The sequence below is a fragment of the Streptopelia decaocto genome, assembly GCF_964273445.1.
Source record: "Streptopelia decaocto genome assembly, chromosome: Z".
Lineage (NCBI taxonomy): Eukaryota > Metazoa > Chordata > Aves > Columbiformes > Columbidae > Streptopelia > Streptopelia decaocto.
The window spans coordinates 71,932,312-71,951,184 of record NC_138657.1 but is presented as its reverse complement, the minus strand read 5'-3'; the positions used below and the strand labels follow the sequence as shown (position 1 = coordinate 71,951,184).

Genomic DNA, 18,873 nt, shown 5'->3' with positions numbered 1-18,873 from the left:
TTGTAGATGGGCATCACATTTGCCAAGTTCCAGTCAACTGGGACCTCCCTGGTTAGCCACATTGCTCATAAATAATTGAAAGTGGCTTGGTGATCAGCTCCACCCACCAGCTCCCCCAGCACCCTTGGGTGGATCCCATCTGGCCTCATAGACTTGTGGGTGTCCAAGTGGTGTAGCAGGTCACTAACCATTTCCCCTTGGATCATTGGGGCTTCATTCTGCTCCCCATCACTGTCTTCTGTTTGAGGGCACTTGTTTCCTGGGGCACAACTCTTTTGAGTATTAAGGACTGATGCAAAGAAGGCATTTAGTGCCTCAGCCTTTCCCTCATCTTCTGTCACTGTGTTTTCCCCCACATCCACCAGAGGGTGGAAATTATTCTTAGCTCTCCCTTTGTTGCTGATGTATCTGTAGAAGCATATTTTTTGTTCCCTGTTACAGCAATAGCCAGATTCAGCTCTACTTGGGCTTCAGCCCTTCTTATTTTCTCCCTGTGTAACTTCACAGCATCCTCCTAGTCCTCCTGAGTTGCCTGCCCCTTTTTCTAGAGGTTATATATGCTCCTTTTATTCCTGAGTTCCAGACGCAGCTCTCTATTCAGCCCGGATGGTCTAATTCCCTGCCAGCTTGTCTTTTGGCGCATGGGACCAGCCTGCTCCTGTGCTTCTAAGATTTCCTTCTTGAAGAGACACCAGCCTTCCTGGACTCCTCAGAGCTGCCCTCCCAAGGGACTCTGCCAACCAGCCTCCTAAACAGGTCAAAATGTCGTTGAGTTTTTAGCTTCAAAGTACGAATTGCTGGCTCAGAAGTAATGTTCTGGTCATTTTTAGACACTTCTCCTTTTCTTTCTCTCTACTTTTTGGAGAAGATGAGGCACACGCAGTACTCCATCCCAGACCTCTGACACGATCTGAGCCAATTCAGGCCAGCCTTAAAAGGTGGGCAGAGGTCTCGAAGCTAAGAGTCACTTTCTACAACTTTTTTTTTTTTGGTGGAATTTGAAGCTAGAAGGATACAAAATTACTAACTTCACTGTGGGAGGCACTATAATGTAATTTCAGCAGTTGCCTGTTCTGTTTAGCCACCAATATACCAATTAGCGTGTGTGTGGGCATGCCACTGTGTGTGCGGATCAGAATTAACTACAGCCTCGTGTGCTGGCGTGTTTCCCCACAGCCCAGCTGCTGGTTGGGCATGAGAAGAGTCCAGAGTGTTGACACACAGGGGACACGTGTGGGGAACTGGTGTTTTGGGACTGGGAGTGGAGCAGAAGAGATGCCGGTGGAGGGTGGGACAGAGAGCAAGTCAGCAGAACAAGGCTCTGCTGCTTCCACTGCTCCTGCAACCGCTGGCTTCGGGCAGGAAAGCTTCATGGGGAAAAGGAAAAAATCACAGTTTATTTTATTTTCATTTTGCTTAAAGATTTGGTTTGCTGTTTCCTGAAAATGTTACTTTATTTGGTAGCTTGAAGTGTAAAAGTAAGTTCTTTATAAACACAGCACCACTGCAAACATCAGGAGAATATAGATATAAAAGAGAGACCATTTCCAAGCTATCTACAAAGGGAACCTGGTTTCCAGTCTCTTGCACTCTGAAATGGGCCTGAAACATTCAATAGTTTGTTCCTTGCAATGGGGTCACAGAGTGTTTCTATTCTTTTCAGCCTCTTGGGAAAGCTGTGGGAGCCCGAGCGGATGTATGTGTGCACACAGTGAAATCAGTCTTCACAAAAATGTAGCAAGAAGTGGGGCAGGCATCTTTAATACAGGATCTGGCACAATTCTAATGAAGGGGGAAGCTTCTAGCAGCAGAGCTTGTTAGGCAGAGTCTTACAGAGTCGTGATGCTGTCACAGGTTGGAAGCTATTTCTCATTAGTTAGAAAGCCTGTTAGTTAGCGAGCCTAAGTTCCCCAGTATTCATGGTTCTGTTTTGGGGTGTTCTCTGGAAGGTGAACTGGTATTGTCACAGCTGTCTAGCTTCACTGAAAGAGACCTAGATGGTGATGTTTTATGGGTAAGCCACCAGCCCAAGGCTTTCAGCTGCTGTGAGTGAGTGATAAGGCTCTCTGACATGAGAGCAGCATAAGGAATACGAATTGAGCAGTCTCTGAAAAACAACAGAGAAAGGTGCAGTAAAATAGAAGCTTCGTTAACTTAAAAAATAATAAATGCTACTGGAAATTTTCCCATAGCACTTAGTGAGTTAAGGATGATAGCCAGCCACTCCAGGAGTGTGGGATGTTCCATGTGGTACCACCTAAGGTAGATTTAGATCTAACCAGCTAATGTTTTCCTAAAGGAAAGAGCAGTTTCTCACTGTTGCTAGCAAAGAAACAAGATCAAACCAGGCCTAACAAAGAACTGTTGTGCCAGAATGTGATGTGTGAAGAAGTCAGGAATTAACTGCCTGGTGCTTTGTAAATGACGCTGCGTGCCAATCTGTGTTTTGAGGCACCCATGCACTTCTGAACACTGAGCTTCTGTGTTACTGCCAGGATGTACGTTAGTGTGCAGTGTCAGGAACAGAAGCTTTCTTTTACATGCTTATGCTGTGTTGCTGGTAGATACGGCAATGATCTCAGACAAATTTGAGAGCTACAAAGAGCAGCAGTCCAAGCGTTACGTACTTGTGAACGCTTGCTGCATGGTTTTGTCAAAGGAAGGCATCCCTGAAGTAGTGGAGGAGGAGGAGGGGGAGAATAAAGGCAGGAGAGAAACACTGAACCTTCTTTCTTCTGAACTCTAAATACAGCTTTGATTGCGCAGCAAAGGCAGGGAGCGACGATGCTCTCTGCCTGTGATCAGAACTGCCTGGAATTGCCTATAAGTTTATCCATATAATTCTCATCTGTTCTTCTGCGCTGGAAGAGCCAGGAGGAGCTGCACAGATGGCTGTTGAGCAGTCCTGGAACACAGCGGTGGCAATAGGACCCCAAATGATTTCTTGGTAGGGAGAATGCAAATACCAGTCAGTGCCACATTTTATTGACCAGGCTTAGCAGATCTCTTCTGACCCATTTCTTCCTTCTCCTTGTTGCTTAGCAACAGATGCAGCATGTTAAAAAGCCTGGAAAACAGGCCTTCAGCAGAAGTTGCCTGTTTTTGTAGGTTTCGTTTCCTTGAGGGAAGACATTTGTAGTGGTTATGGTGAGTAATCACCCTTGTCACAGTCTTGTATGAGCATTGAAATTGCTTTATTGTATTGCATGCCCTGTAAATGAGCAGAGCTCTTAGAATAAGGTTCTTGTACCCACTTCTGACGTCCAGGAGCCTGTTCCTGTCTACAAAAGGTATATGAACGCATAAAAAGAGAGGGAGACTGCAAATTCTGCCTGTGCCTTAGGGTGCCCATTCAGCGAACAGTAAACTGGGTTTTTTTAAAATAGAAATGTCTTTAATGATCTGCCCAGAGCATGCAGTATTAGTCTGAGCTGTGAATAATAGGCAGAATCAATTCTAGTAATTAAATACCAACTTTGTAGCTGCTGTATCCCACCCGTTCCTCTCGCACACAGGTGGTATTTGTATCATCTGATTATAGTGTATTGCACATTAATGCACTACTGCTTTGTGACCATCTTGAAATAAGAGAGCTACCTCCACCTGAGCTATTTATCTTTCATTTGAAAACAGCACAAAGTTTGTTTGTCATAGGCCTTGACCATGCTGTCCTCAATACTGCACATGCCTAAACACAAGCAGCCTTCAACACCTGCAGCTGAACAGAAGATCATTGACGGAGAGAGCTCTCAGAAGCCAGTGAGGTGCTTATCGGCATTTTTGGGGTGTGTGGGCTGAGTTTACCAGTGCGGCTATTACCAGGCTTTTGTGGGCTTCAAATCAAATGTAACAACAGTGAAGAGAATTCCCAAGCTCAGGGAGCTGCTGCTGCGAGTGAGGACGAGCAGGGGGGTCACAGCCACTTAGCAAGTGTGGCGTTGGTGGTTGCAGTCAGGGCAGGGCAGTTCTTCAGCACACACCTGAAATACACATCTATCCTGTCATGAGAGCGTTTAGAGTGTGCCAGGAAGTTGTACAGTTCCCATCAGACACTCCACTTTTAAATAAATAGGCATTTGTTTAGGTTTTGTTTATGCATCCCTCTACTGTTGGACAAGTGGGTCAAGAGGAACATGAAGCCTATAGCCTATGGAAGTTGGCTGCATTATGTGCTCTTCAATATGATGTTTGTGTTGTTTGCAGTGAGTGCCATAATTCCTCCGACCGGATCAAGGTGCGAGTATGGGATGAAGATGATGACATCAAGTCCCGTGTCAAGCAGAGGCTGAAACGCGAGTCGGATGATTTCCTGGGGCAGACAATCATTGAAGTCCGTACTCTGAGCGGAGAAATGGATGTGTGGTACAACCTTGGTGAGAAGGGCTTTGGGATTGGAAACAATGTCACGTGTTAGTGTGGGGACACTGGAGAATACTTGGGTGCATCTGGGCAGTTTGCAAGAAAGAAAAAGCAAAAAACCCACATGATTTCAAGGGTCATATTAAGGTGCTGTGGAGCAGATGCAAGGCTTTGATCCGAGTTAAAATGAAAATGAGGAGTGTAATGTGTCAGAAGGGTGATGGATTCTCCCTGTCAGGCACTGGAATGTACAATGAGTAAATGCTTGGAGAAGGCTTGGATTCCAGCTGTGCTGGAAACATGTTTTCTCTCCTGTGCGCCTCTTTGTGCTGACACAAGTGTTTTACCAGCCTCCAAGACCTGCAAGTTGACCTGCATTGGGCTGGGAATTTTTTGAGACCTTTTCAAGTGGTCAAAATAGAATGTTGTAGAAAGTACTGACAAGTACTGCTACTGCTGAGTTGACAGGCATAGTAATAATCCTAGCAGGTCTTGACAGGGACAACCAGCAATTCCCAGGAGCTCAGAGCTGTAGTGAAGTCAGGAGCAAATTCTACATCAGTCAGACCTGTTTGCAAAAAAGGGATCTGTCCTTGCAGGTTCTAGTTCAGCTGACTGAATCCAGGTTGAGGGACCCTGTAGCGCATTTGCTGTCAGACAGATTGGCATACAGTCAGTCTTTCAAAATTTTGAAAGGAAAAGGTCTGAAGTTTACTCCATGGTGACTCTGATCACAAGCTCAGCTTGAGCCTCCAGCAGTTTCTTTTCCAATCTCTTTGCCCCAAGATGGCTGTGCTCTGAACATGAAAAATGCATGTAACTGCTGATGATTTTTCCTTCTAGAGAAGCGAACAGATAAGTCCGCAGTGTCTGGGGCTATTCGCCTGCAAATCAGCGTGGAGATCAAAGGCGAAGAGAAGGTGGCTCCATATCATATTCAGTACACTTGCCTTCATGAGGTAAGAAGTGGGTTCAGCTCTGTCATCACGGTGTCACTTCTGTCTCTTGAAAAAGCAGATTTCTGACCTTTATTTCCTTGAAATGTTCCTCTCCCCAGATGAGCTTTCTTTTCCCTGCTCTGCAGGCCTGGAAACATTTGTCAGGAAGGCAAAGAAGGTTTTAGGCTGTCTCCCTTGTGGTGAGGGCTGGCTGGCTCACTCTGTCCCTCTGTCACAGCTGTGCTGCTGTCCGACAGGGATCACACGTTGGTTTAACTCAGAGTCCCCCATGGGTTTAACGTGCAGAAACCTCTGAATTTCCTTGAGCGATGTTTTCAGTATGTCTTTCTTTGGAGAAGGCAAACTAAAATGCTTTATGAGAAATTCTGATCTGGGGAGGGCTTTGACTCTGGCTGTTGAGTGATGCAGATGTTGATGTTGTAAATTCTTCTGTGGTCCTGCACTGGTGTATAACTATGAACAAGCACTGAGGAGTGGAAGATTTTCCAGTTACTGGGTACTGACATGTCTCAGGGTGCACTAAACTGGGCAGGCAGTGATGCAGAAGTTGGGAGAAATCCAGAGATGACTTGTAAGAAAGATTAAAGGGAAAACTCTGTCTCGAAGAGATGTGTGGTGCCCAGTCTGTCAGTCAGAGAAGGCAGACAGTAGGGTCAGCCTCTAAGTGCCTGAATAAGGAAGAGTAGTCAGAGCTCCTTTCACCTGACATACAAGAATATGATGAGGTCCAGTAAGGTTTAAGCAAATTCAGATTAAAAAAGAAAGATGTATCACAGAATAATGTTCAGCTATGGTACAGGTTAGAACAGAAAGACAGATGTATCTCAGAGGAGTGTTCAGCTACGGGAACAACATATTTATCCAGATACTGAGCTAGATGATCCCTGTGCTGTCTTCTGGCCTTACGAGGAAACAGACAGACACAGAGCTTAGAAAAACATCAGTAGGCTGCTTTTAGAAGGCCGTGTTGTGTGCTTCAACATATATTTGGTTTTTTAATTCAGTGATGGCTTCTCTTTGATAAGCTCTTTTGGTTTGCTTTCCTTCTGAACATGCATGATCACTTGCTGCCCTTCTTTTTTGCAAATATGTCAGTTTTTAAGTATCACCTTCTTTCATTTGTGTATCCTAAAATAAATATGATTTACAGCTAGAATAATTCAATCAGGAAAAATAGGAATGTGAAGCAGGGTATTCTAGCTCCTAATGAGATCATTAGACTTTTGCATCACTTACTACAGGGAGCTGGCTGTCTGAAAGGCTGGAATCTGTAAGTGATGTGAATTTGAGGTTTACTGAGAAACCCACTGTAGTGAATGTGCAATTTCTGCAGAGCAATGGTAGCTGAAAGCCTTTACAGTGTTAGATAAAGTGAAAGGTTATGATTAATAATAATAAGTGTCGAATTGTTAGGGGTGGTCTTAAGGATGTATCTTTCCCAGAAGAAAAAGAGTCTGTTTGGGCTGTTCAGCTGTATAATAATAATTAAAAATCTGATATGGGGCTGTTACGTCAGCTAGATTAAACGGCTTGTCCATATTAAGGCATTTAATTCTGAGGGCAGAAATGTGTAGTTTTCAGGAAACTAATCAGTCTGTGGTTTCACTGCATTGGAGCACTCCTCTGCATCATTCACAGTGTCTGCTGGGTAAAGTTGTAGGTATACATGTGAAAAATTAAGCTAGGAGCACTTGGGAAGAAGGTAAAAGCAGAGAAATATGTAGTGGGTAGGAGGCAAGAAAGAGGAAGGGAGAGCAAAGAAACTTGTGTTAGTGTCTTCTCGGTAGTTCCAGGCTCTTCATGAAACTCACTTGGAGGCTTCAGCAGCCTCACATATAATTTCATTCCTATTTTGTATTTCAGAACCTCTTTCACCATCTCACAGACGTGCAAGGGAATGGGGTGGTGAAGATTCCTGATGCCAAAGGAGATGATGCCTGGAAGGTGTATTTTGATGAGACAGCTCAAGAAATCGTGGATGAATTTGCAATGCGTTACGGCATTGAATCGATATACCAGGCCATGACGTAAGATGCATTTCCTTTTGTCTTGAGTGCTGATAATTGGTGTAACTAATTGATGTGACTGTTAATATTTAGAAGATGAAATGTGTTGGTAATGGAAGATTTGGCAGTGACATTGCTCTTTATGGGCTTTACTGTGAGCGGGAAGAGACTGCTTGCCTCTGAATCACTGGTTTCCTCAAAGTCTAAAAATTAATGTCTGACAAAGTGCTGGAATTAAGCATCCATCTGAACAGTTTGTGTGAGCACCTTAAAAACCAATTATAAGGAATGACACCAACTTTGGTAGTGTAACTGACCATATTTTATTATTGATAGCTGAGCCATTTCTGTTTTAAGACTCCACAGTATCTATTTGAGCATTCTTCTGTTAAAAAGATATTGTTCAAAGATCCCACGGAAGATTTCTGATCATGCAAGAAAGAGGTGAGGTTTTATGGAAGTGTTTGTCCTACATGTCTGTTGTGGCAATTGATACAGTCCTTTGAAGTTATTAATTTCCCATGTGCTACTGAGGGCTTTTATAGGAAGTTTGAGTAATGGAGCCACTGATTTGTCCTCTTTGGAGCCAGGCTCATGCAGTTCTTCATCTTCAAAGCGCATTTTCCTTGTCACTCTACTTTGACTTGGATTTGGGATTAGCGTCTTAAAGACTAGTAGTGCTATGCTTAGATCATTTCTTATTTCAAATGTAATGTTAAATATAGCAAATAAAAGTGAACTTTTTCATGTGGGAAGCTGAAGGTTTTGGGGCCTGGGTCCTTGGACTGATCTCTATTTATGTCACCTCGCAAGCATCTTTCCTGCTTGTTGATTTAAGCAAAATTGGAGAAGAATCAGAAGGTACATCTGGGGCTCTAGTCCCTGCTTATAGCGGGGCTAACTTGGAAGTTGAACCAGACTCCTCAGGGCCTCTCTCAGTTTGAAGATTTCCAAGGGTGGAGATCAACGACCTCCCTGGGCTCCTGTCCTCAGGCTGTATTACTCTGAGAAAGAAATTCCTGGTTGAAATCCGAATTGGAAAATCCTGCTGTGAATTTCCTGTGCTGTAACTGCTACATATTGCTGCTTATCTTTTAATTTTCCCTCTGAAAGGATTTTGGCCTGGCTCAGTCTTCTCACTAAGTCTCCCCTCTCTGCTAAGTAGTCAAGACATTGATTAAATCCCTGTGCCTTCTCTTCTTCAAGCTAAACAAAGCCATTTTATGTGTCTGTATTTACCAAGTGCCTCAATGACTGATTGGTGCATAGATAGCACGTAGCAAGCAAGTTAACATCATTCAGGCATCAGTATCGTGTTTGTCTGAAATACTTGTGAATTTCCACAAAATTCTATCACTGAACTTTTGTTTTGTTATAATAATTTTTAGGTTAACTAGCACTGATGCTAATGTCTGTGATGAGTCCCTTAGAGACAATGCTACATGTAGAAAACATTGCCCAAATTTAGTTTGGGAGCTCAGTGAGGATTCCTGCATGAAGGACTATCTGAAAATGGCCCAGTTCTCCTGTCTGTTAGAATGAGCTTTACTTGCAATGTACCATGTTATCAGACCTCTTAAGCTCCAACTTTTTTTCCCCGTATGTCTAACAAATTTTCTTTGATTGTTTAGCCATTTCACAAGCCCGGATGCTTCTGGCATAATTTTGAGATTTCCTGAAGGAGGGTTCCTTGTGCTTTAATGAGAGCAGTTAAATGGGAGAATGCAGATGAGCATGCACAGTGCAGGCTGGAGGGTTCGCCTTAAGGAATCACGTGTCGGTGCAGCACAGAAATGCCAATTTGTGATCTTGCTGTTATTGAGTGATTTGCAGTCGCTGCTGCCTCATGTCACCTCACAACGTGTGGCTACCTCAAGTGGCAGCAAATTACATATGTTTCCTTGTGTCAGGCTTGGTTCTAGGAATTGGCATTAGGACAAAGGGTATCACCAGGGTCACAAGCTGTTGGCAATAGTTGAGAAGCTATTTTGTGAATTGGAAAGGGCTGTCGTGGAGTGATTTCTTTTGTTTAGAGTGTATCTGTTGTCTAGATGTCATCTTTCTGGGGAAAAAGACCAAACCACAGACAAAAAACCCCCACCTCTACGATGCTGGAGATTTACAGAGAGGGAGAAAACATCACTTTCACCAGTTCATGGTGCCAGCTAGAGTAAGGGGACTATTCAAGATATAGCCAAGTTGCACTACACAAAAGAGACCAGAATGACTTACACAACTGTCCTTTTGCAGGCACTTTGCATGTCTCTCTTCTAAATACATGTGCCCAGGTGTGCCAGCTGTGATGAGCACCTTACTTGCCAATATCAATGCTTATTATGCGCACACAACTGCCTCCACAAATGTGTCTGCTTCGGACCGCTTTGCAGCCTCCAATTTTGGGGTATGTTTCTCTGTTTGGTGATTTTACAATTTGACTCCTGTAATTTGCCTGTGGCGCTTCTGCCTTTCAATAAATAACATGCTCTGCTGAAGGAACATTAAATCTGTGAGGAGCTGGAAGCTGCAGAGTTCTTCTAGACTAGACAAAGAGCACGATTTTATTGTTGTCATCATCACACATTTTAGATATTAATCAGTGTAATGCATTACACTGTTTACTCTTCGTGATCAAATTGCACTGAAGCACAGATGGTATGGAAATGAGCAAATAATATTAAACTCTGCGTGGTGATGCTGTTGATAAAATATACCGTGTGATCTGATAGTTTCAGAACTTTGTTTTTAAAACCAGCAACTGCTTTAAGAAAAAAAAAAAAGTCTATCCCCCTAATGCTTTGAATGTTTTTTGCATAACGTGTGGCGGAGTTGCATGTGCTGGAAAAGTGTTTGGAAAAGCTCGTGCTTCTCGTCAGACTGAGAATATATAGATTGAATGAGGAGGTGTTCACAATGCCAAACCAGAACCCAGCGGAGGCCTGACCTCGAGAAGATAGTCACGAGAAGCCTGTAATTCTTGTCACTGAACTAATAGATAAAACCTTGGAGCTGTGTCATTGTTCTGAATTAGACCCTTTTCTGCCTGTTCCTTTACTCATCTCTGAATAAATATTTTCTCTTAAATGTAAGTTTGGTGCAAATTGCAGACTAGAAATCAGTGGGGTTTTTGTTCTGCCTCTGTATCAGAGTGATAACAGAGTATTTTTCTGACACTTCTTATCTTACATAGACTTCAGAAATAATTACAGTATAAGAGTAAATCCAAGTATCAAAAGAAAATACTGTTTGTACAATGCAATGCATCCATATTGCTTCCTCCTGCTCTCTTGAGATCTGACACTAATTCCCTGATATCCTGCTTACTCTGAATATTGATTGGGCAGTGACAATATGTGATATTTTTTGGTGTTCTCTGCTCCACAGAAAGAACGATTTGTGAAGCTTCTGGACCAGCTTCACAATTCACTTCGGATTGATCTCTCAATGTACAGGGTGAGTGGGAATAAACAGAATAATTTCAGGCATTCTGGTGGGCATTCAGAGGGGAAAGACACCATTTGTATTCTTCTTACGTTTCTAATCTTCTAGGTAGTTTGTGTCTGATGGAATTTTCATACAAGTTTGTTGCTGGTTGTTTTTCTTGTGGATAGAACTTAAACTGTGTCTTTTTCTTCCGTTGTAACTTCCTCTAGACATCTGAAATAATGTAAGGATTGTGAGCTATGCTCATCTCTGATACTCTCCCAGAAATGCGGGTTGGATTGGATTAATTCATTTGAATTATTCTTATCAGCTGCTTCAGGTATCATCTACAAAGAGAAAACAGTCTTGTTCCCCACTAGTAAGACAGAAATCTTTTAGAGGACCTGCAGCCACATTGCTACCTTAGGTCTGGCAAACTTGAATCCCTGACTCTGGACATACAGGATGTGCTCTGAGGTTGAGATCCCCGCCTCCTCAGCACTTTGGGAAGAGATGAGTTTCAAATGTTGGTATCAGCCCTCTGGTTTCTCTCTTTGCTTCTCCAGTGTCAACATAGTCTTACCATATGACTTGACTTTTTTTTTAAATTCCTTGCTATATTATTTTAATTAGTGACTAATTCATTGAAAAAAATTAAAATGGTGGCAAAATGTGAGCTTTGGTTTTTTATTATTATTTCTTTTATTTAAAAGTAGATCCTCTTCTGGGTAATGCATTTGTCTGAAACACAGTAAAACAAAGAGAGGAGGGAAACACGAGCAGACTAAGAGGAGAAGTGCATCAAGAAGCCAACAAAAAGAACAAGGGGCAAAGTGCAGCAGAAGATAAAAGGAATGTTGTGTAAAGAGCTGTTCTAAAGTTACATTAGTAGTAAGAGAAGGTCTGAAGAGAGCACTGTTACACTTAGTAGTAGGGAGAAAATTATCAACACCTAGCAATGGGAAGCCACAGTGGTGATGCCTTTTTTGTTTGCTTGGTCTTCAATAAGAGCTGCTTTCTGGCAGCTAATGCAACTAAACCTTGGACAAGATCTGCTGTAAAGGACCAGGAAAGTCTTGTGCAGTGTAAATAATATAGATGTTATCTAATTGATAGTCTATTTAGGTAAATGGCTGAAGCAATTTGAGAACTCTTAGTGATTATTTTAAGACCTCTGAAAGGCAAGTTAAGTTCTGGAAGAAAAAGGTGTTAGTTTCCAACTTTCAAGATGGGAGATGGCAATTTACAACCTTAATTACCCAGATTAAGCCTCTCCCCTCCCCAAATTTAATCGAGCTATTTGTAAACACTTAAAACAATGAAGAACCAGCAGTGTGGATTTGTCAGAATGAAAATGCATGTTCCTTCCAGGGCAGGGTGGCGGGTGAGGAGGGGAGCGGTGGAGCCCTCAAGAGCAGCTCCAAGTCACTCTCTGAAAAAGTATTTTGAAAAACGTTTTGTAAGCAAGTGCAGTTTTTCTGTATGTATGTTGGTTGTTCCTTTTGTTGGCTGGTCACTAGCTGACATAAGCGTACAGGAGGTTGGATTTCAACACAGATAATGTTTATCTTTTCCTGATTATTATTCTTAATCAAGAACATGGATTCAGTCTCATTCATCCAGTGGTTTGTGTTTGAAATGACACACGGAAATCTTTGATTTCGGTTAATACCCCGAGTCCCAGAGAGTCCGTTTGTGGACAGTTTAACTTTAAAAGGAGAGTTGTCTGGGAATGAGCATCTACAAATTACTGTGAAGAGCATTAAATCATTTGTAGTCGGTAGCTGAGCTGCAGCAGTACTCAATTGCTGCTGAGAGACAGCGTATTTTTCTGCAAGTCCTCAGTAAAAAGTAAGATCTTTTTACCTTCATCTTTTTAATAATTTTAGAATGTGCAAATATGAAGAGACTATCCAGATGAAGATTGCCTTTGGTAATTTACTTGCAGCCAAGCCAGTCACATCAACTTAAATATAAGAGCACACTGAGGAGCCTGAATGCTGTTAAAGGACAGAGGAAGGAAAGGGCACAGTGCCTGGGGTCAGAAAGGGAACAGTCTCTTGCAAGAAACAAAGCTTGCTGAGTTCAGCATATATATTTTAATACATACAAATATATACATAAATGTACACACACACACACACACATGTACCGTATCTGAAAGGGACAATGATACTTCTAATTTCAGTGGAACCCAGAGAGTGCAAGGGAAAGCTATAGCTATGGACAGCAGGGTGGTGGGCACAGTAGGTAAAATAAATGCCTCATAACAAAGGAGGCTCTGAAGGATAAATGCTTATGTTGACAGATTGGATCTTACAGGGGACCGAGTGGTTCTGATGACTCCTTACAGTGAAAAGTGCTCGTTTTCCCTTCTCAGTCCGGTTTGTTGCTCTGGAGAGGTCACTAATATCCCACACCTCTTGGTGTGAAGCCAAAATCCGAGCAGCGATTGCAGAAAGGAAAGGGCACATGGAAGCAACCTGGGGCAGGGGGCCAGGGCTGATGGTGGCCAGGATGTTGCTCCCCACCTGCTCCTTCTGCAGCCAAGGAGTGATCTCCTGCCACCAAGGGCTGTCAGTCTCCTGGCATCCTCAAACTTTACATTCATATGAGAAGCTGTTTAATTAAGCAAACAGATAAGCTGCTCCAGCAAAAGGGTCTTATTTATTGAGCATTGTTTTGACTGGTACAAGCTTCTCGAGCAGGAAATGTTTCCAAGACACTTTCCTTATTTAGCACATGCTTGAAGCCTTGCATGGATCTGGCTGTGCTTTCCAACAGGATTTCCCTTTTTTGTCGACAGAATAACTTCCCAGCCAGCAGCCGCGAACGGCTGCAGGACCTGAAGTCTACGGTGGATTTGCTGACCAGCATCACTTTTTTCAGGATGAAGGTAGTGTTATGAGCGGGAATGGGGCCTGTGCAGTTTTTGCCGCCGAAGTTGGATTCCCATTTTCAAAACATTGTTTCATGTCATTGTGCTTATAGGCCCTTAAGGAAAATAGAGATCACCTGCTGACCATGTGATAAACATCCACATTTTATCTCTACTTCACTGTATTTTGCATCATGAAGATGAAAGCCTGGGGTTTTAGGAAGATAATTCACTTTTTTAAATAACATTAAGAAGGTTTTCCTAGAAACTTGTCTACAATATTTATCAACCTGTAACATCTCTTCACCATCTTTTATCTAGCAAATATTTTAAAATTTATTTCTTGGAGGGTAAGATACTGAAACGGGGTAGTATCTCTTAGTAGAGATCCAAGAATGCTATGAGCTGGTTCTGCAGTTAAGTTTATTGTTCTATCAATGTGCAAATAAATTAATTTTAGTTCCTGATCTTTGTTCCTAAACTGCTTTTAAAATACTGTTATAGGCTAGCACACACCACTTAGTGATTTTTATCTTATCAAAAAGAAAACAGGTCTTTAATTTGAAATATTTTTAGGAAATTTTACTCTGAAGCCCTTGGGTAAATTATGTCATAGAACTTTATTTTGAAAGTGCTCATATGTCAGTATTGAGGGTTTGCTTTATAGAAATACTCCAAAAAGTTTAGATGTAGTGGCAGTATCAACATTTTCTCAGGTTGTAGTTTTATTCGCAGGGTGATGCTTGTAAATCTGTAACTCCACAACAATGGAATAATGAAAAGAGCTGTTGTTGCAAGAGGAGAATATGTACCAGTTGGCACGTCCCCAAGGATTCTGGTCTGCTTTAAAATTCAGTAAAGCTTGTGAAGAAAGATGTCCTTAAAGAAAGTTATTGTATTTAAAGGCATGTCAGTATTTGGTCTTCACCAATACTTTCCAGATCAGATATAGTGTTCTCCACTAGTCCGCTGCATCTTCTTCCGATGGTTGAAAGTTTGCTTGCTGGCTTTATAGCAAAATCCTAAAAAAATAGCAGAAATGGAGTGTGCTTTGCTCAGATTATACATGTATCAAGCCACATGATTTATTTATTCTGAAGAATCTTCCTTGGCGCTTATGAATCCTCAAAAAAATTCACAAGTTGCTGAGGGCAGATCCACCAAGTCCTGGGTAGTTCCCAAAGCCCGTCACCTTGTTCTTTGATTTATGAACCGTGCCTTGTTTGACTCTTTGTTATCTCCTTGCCAGGTCCAAGAGCTGCAGAGTCCTCCCCGCGCCAGCCAGGTAGTGAAGGACTGTGTGAAAGCTTGTCTCAACTCCACCTACGAGTACATTTTCAACAACTGTCATGAGCTGTACAGTCGCGAGTACCAGACAGATCCTGTGAGTGGCTGATAAGCATGCAGAAATCCAAGTTTCTGATTTTCTTAAGATAATAACAAGAACACTAATTGATATAAAAAGCCAACACAAACAAAATTATGTGACTTGCTATCTTCTGAATGCAAAAAACTTGTAACCAATTAATGAGCACTAATTAGTAAGTGGAGGATGATAATTGTTTTACACTAACTAATTATGATTCGTTTTGCCAGCCTCAGCTATTTTATTTCACGAGTGGTTATTTGTGAAGGGAAGGTTTGATGCAGCTTTGACTGAACAAAATCCAATTAGAGCAAATGCAGACCGATCAAGAAAATGGTCTTTAACATAGATAAACCTCAAGCAGTGAAATTTTATCTTGTTTTCTCTCACCCACTGTCCTGCACTGGGCTTCGGAAGTACCTCTGGAAGCAAACTGCTTCCAAATCCATGAGAACTCTGCTGGCCACTCTGCAGTAATGCACACACCATGTGTCAACATGGATATAGTCATCAACCCAAGTGCCTAAAAATTAAGTATTTGGAACAAGCTTAGAGCAAATGATGTCTCAGCAGCTCTCCTGGAGCCTGTCCTGCTCTTGGCATGGTAAAAGATAAAACAGAGATTATCTGGGTTTGAGGACACTGGTAGGCAACATGGTTTGGCACGCTACTGTGTTTTGCAAGTTACCAGCAAACATAAATTATTTTAAGCTCTTCAGAAGAAAGGGTCCACAAGTAATTAATGTTTGGTGTTTGCATGGTGATCTGCATTTGTCAGCTTTTTCTTTCCCCTTGAAGTTTACACTGGTTTTCCAATGGCTTCCTTTCCAGAACAAAAATCAGGACCTTCCTCCCGAGGAACAAGGCCCCAGCATCAGGAACCTGGACTTCTGGCCCAAGCTCATCACTTTGATAGTTTCCATCATAGAAGAGGATAAGAATTCTTATACCCCAGTCCTGAATCAGTAAGAATCCTCCATGTCCTGCATAGCTAATGCTAGTCTGTGTGTGCTCTGCTTCATTTGTTAAACTGCTTTCTATCTCTTCTGTCACTTGTGTATTTATAGAAGTACTTATCTTGTCTGTCTGTCTTTCTGTCTTATCTGTCTCTGTCTATATAAATAACTCTTTTTGATTGGGATGGAAGAGTTTCAAAAGGTTCTGTTACGATGGCGTTCGAGCACAAACACCCTGATTATTACAATCCTGAACTCAGGGAGGCACCTGAAAATGGGGTGAGAGTTCTTTTGGTTTCTTCTGATGTTGAGCAGTTCTGGGATGCACATTAACGCACACAGCAGTGCCGTGGTGACAATGCCTGGCGCTGTGATTTAGGATCACGGTGTTCAGTGTAGCACTGGGAGATTGCATTGGGTGGGATTGGCACAGTGTTGGAAAGGAACCTGAAACCAGTCTGTTTAGCTGGTGGATACTCCTGCAACATTCCCACAGGGCAGGAGAGAGGAAGATATCTGACAAGGTGTTATACATAAAGAGCTGGGTTGTGCCCTAGTGATTATTGATGCAACATGGCAGGGACACCTGACTAGTGTTCACCAGTCAGCCTAGTAACTCTAGGAAAAAAAAAGAAAGAAATATGGACAAGAAAAGCGAAAAAGGTGCAAAGGCATAGAGATCACATTCCAAGAATTATTGTATGCATCTCTTCTAAGAGAGCCATCCAGACCTGGCTTTTCAACTTTAAAACCAGTCTCAACACCAGTATTGTTTTCAGGTTATTTAATCTGTGCCACAGAGTCCAGTCCAAGATCTCCAGTTTCCACCTGGCCATTTATCTAGGTGAAGGAAGTGTCTGTGATGTTGAGCTTTTAAGCTTGTAGTTTAGCTCAGTGCTGAATAAAGAAGGGTCCCTTGCCCTGATACATGCCAAAACCTTTCCCACATGTCCCCTCAGGTTTCCTCAGGAGCTTGCTGTTGGGAAGATCAGCGCCGAGGTGATGTGGAGTCTCTTTGCCCAGGATATGAAATATGCCATGGAAGGTAAGAGAATTCCTCACTACTGCTAGCTGACTTGTTTATGATTTCTTGATTCTCCGTCCATTTGGTACAAATGAAGCTTGAGCGCATTAGTCGCACCACTGTTTGGAGTAGGGATTTCTAGTGTTTTGTTTGTGAAGAGCTGCCTTATGGCTAAAATTTGAGGCTGAGATGTGTGTGAGCTCTAGACCTGTGTGTCAGCCTGCATTGCAAGCTGTTTTTCATCCCAGGTGGTTTGAAATTAGGTGCTCACTTTGGCCCGAGGATGCCGTGGCTTAGATCAGCACCACCTTCTTTCTGCAGTGTACAGTGGTAGAAAGGGCTGGAGAAGTAAATGGACTCTGGGTTATACAGCTAGTTCCCTGGATAATTCAGCATAGACAGCCTAAGTCATTGGTAGAAACATGGTGTTAGAACAAATCCTGCTGGAGACATCTTCATTTTGAATTAATCTTTGGATAATTCCACCTGACTTCTAGTAAAGGAGAAATTTTACTGTTTCTGAAAATGAGTTAGGTATGCAGAGTCCAACGAACTCCCAGAAAGGAATTCTGCTACTTGAAGTACTCTTCTGATGGTTGATTACAGTTTCTGAACTTGATTTTAGTTCTATAAATTCATTTGCACAATGTTACCAGCTTCTTACAAGGTTCAGAGAGCATACGGCTCCCACCAGCTCTGCAGTAGCAGTTGTTTTCCCAGTATTTTGCAGGATCAGGCTTTATGATCATCTGTAAGGTGATATTGTGACAAAACAGAAGTGCCTGTGCTGCCCACAGCATGCTAGCTGTGTTCATATTCCAGAAGAAAGTCAGGTTACTGGTTTTGTTTGCTCACAAAGCTCTGTTTAATCCATTTGCCCCTGGTTTGATCTAAGCTTGCTTGTAAGAGTGACAGCCTGTTAGTCTCTAACTTCAGACTGCTAGGAAAAAACCTGCTGCCAGCTCAGGGAGTTTCCTGCATTTTGTTTTTCGGGAACAGTCTGTGGGGTTGTTCTGTAAGCGAAGAGTATCGACTCCCTCTCTTTCTCAGTCTCTGTCAACATGACGGGGGTAGCGACTGCGCTGTGGGGCGACACCCTTTGCCAGCTCAGGGCTTGAATTCAGTGAGCTGCAGGTCTGGATTAAATGTTCTCCCTTCTGTGTTGGGAACTTTTTATATATGCTTGTACCCCACAGTGACTTTGTCTTGTCAGGTCATGCTGATATAAGAACAGACACTGGGAAGAAGGGCTAAGACCTACTAACTGTGTTATAGTGTCTGTTACAGTGACTGTCACTACTTGCTCATGCATCTGTGATAACTTCACGTTCACTTTCCCTAGAAACTGTTTCCTCATGCATCCTTTCTGGATCCCCTTTCCATTTTGTCCTTATTTACCCCTGTGCACTCACCCTCAGGAAGTTATAATGCAGGTTGCTCTTCCATGTGTTGAAAGTGCCATATCTTCCTCCTTTCCCAGCAGCCATTAGAACTGGATCTCTCTAGGCACAGTTACTGACTTTCCTAAGATTCCCTTTTCCTGTTGCATCCAAAATGCAGCTGCAGAAAGGTTACTGATTGTCTGAGTGAATTTGACTGTCAAAAGGGATGCGACTTTGATTTCTTTTTTTTTTTTTTTTTTTTTTTTCCTGTTTCACATGGCTCTATTTGATTGCCACTGCCCATCTTAACTTTGCCTCCCAGGTTTTCTCTGTTTACATCTCATACCGTGTCCCCTCTGCCTCCTTCTTCCCTGCTGAATGTGGGCTTATTTTGGCTTTTCCTGACATCCTTCTGGTCACTTCTGAAGGCAAGGATCAGTGTAATGTTTCCACCTGCGAGTTCATCAGTGCACAGCAAATACTTGCTGAAAGAATATCCCTCTTCAAATCGTTTCTTGGTGTG

The 18,873-nt window shown here is 42.5% G+C and overlaps 1 protein-coding gene across 7 annotated transcripts in view; it reads left to right on the top strand.

Moving 5' to 3' along the window:
- Window positions 1-18,873, top strand: part of LOC309450982 (protein unc-13 homolog B) — a 225,342-nt gene that overhangs the window by 157,511 nt on the left and 48,958 nt on the right. For all 7 annotated transcript variants that reach the window (XM_082074279.1, XM_082074280.1, XM_082074278.1 and 4 more), the window contains 9 exons: window positions 4,204-4,373; window positions 5,203-5,318; window positions 7,182-7,345; window positions 9,575-9,725; window positions 10,706-10,774; window positions 13,551-13,640; window positions 14,872-15,006; window positions 15,820-15,953; window positions 16,904-16,989. In XM_082074279.1, coding sequence (XP_081930405.1) covers window positions 4,204-4,373; window positions 5,203-5,318; window positions 7,182-7,345; window positions 9,575-9,725; window positions 10,706-10,774; window positions 13,551-13,640; window positions 14,872-15,006; window positions 15,820-15,953; window positions 16,904-16,989 — 1,115 coding nt within the window. The remainder of the gene's footprint in view (window positions 1-4,203; window positions 4,374-5,202; window positions 5,319-7,181; window positions 7,346-9,574; window positions 9,726-10,705; window positions 10,775-13,550; window positions 13,641-14,871; window positions 15,007-15,819; window positions 15,954-16,903; window positions 16,990-18,873) is intronic.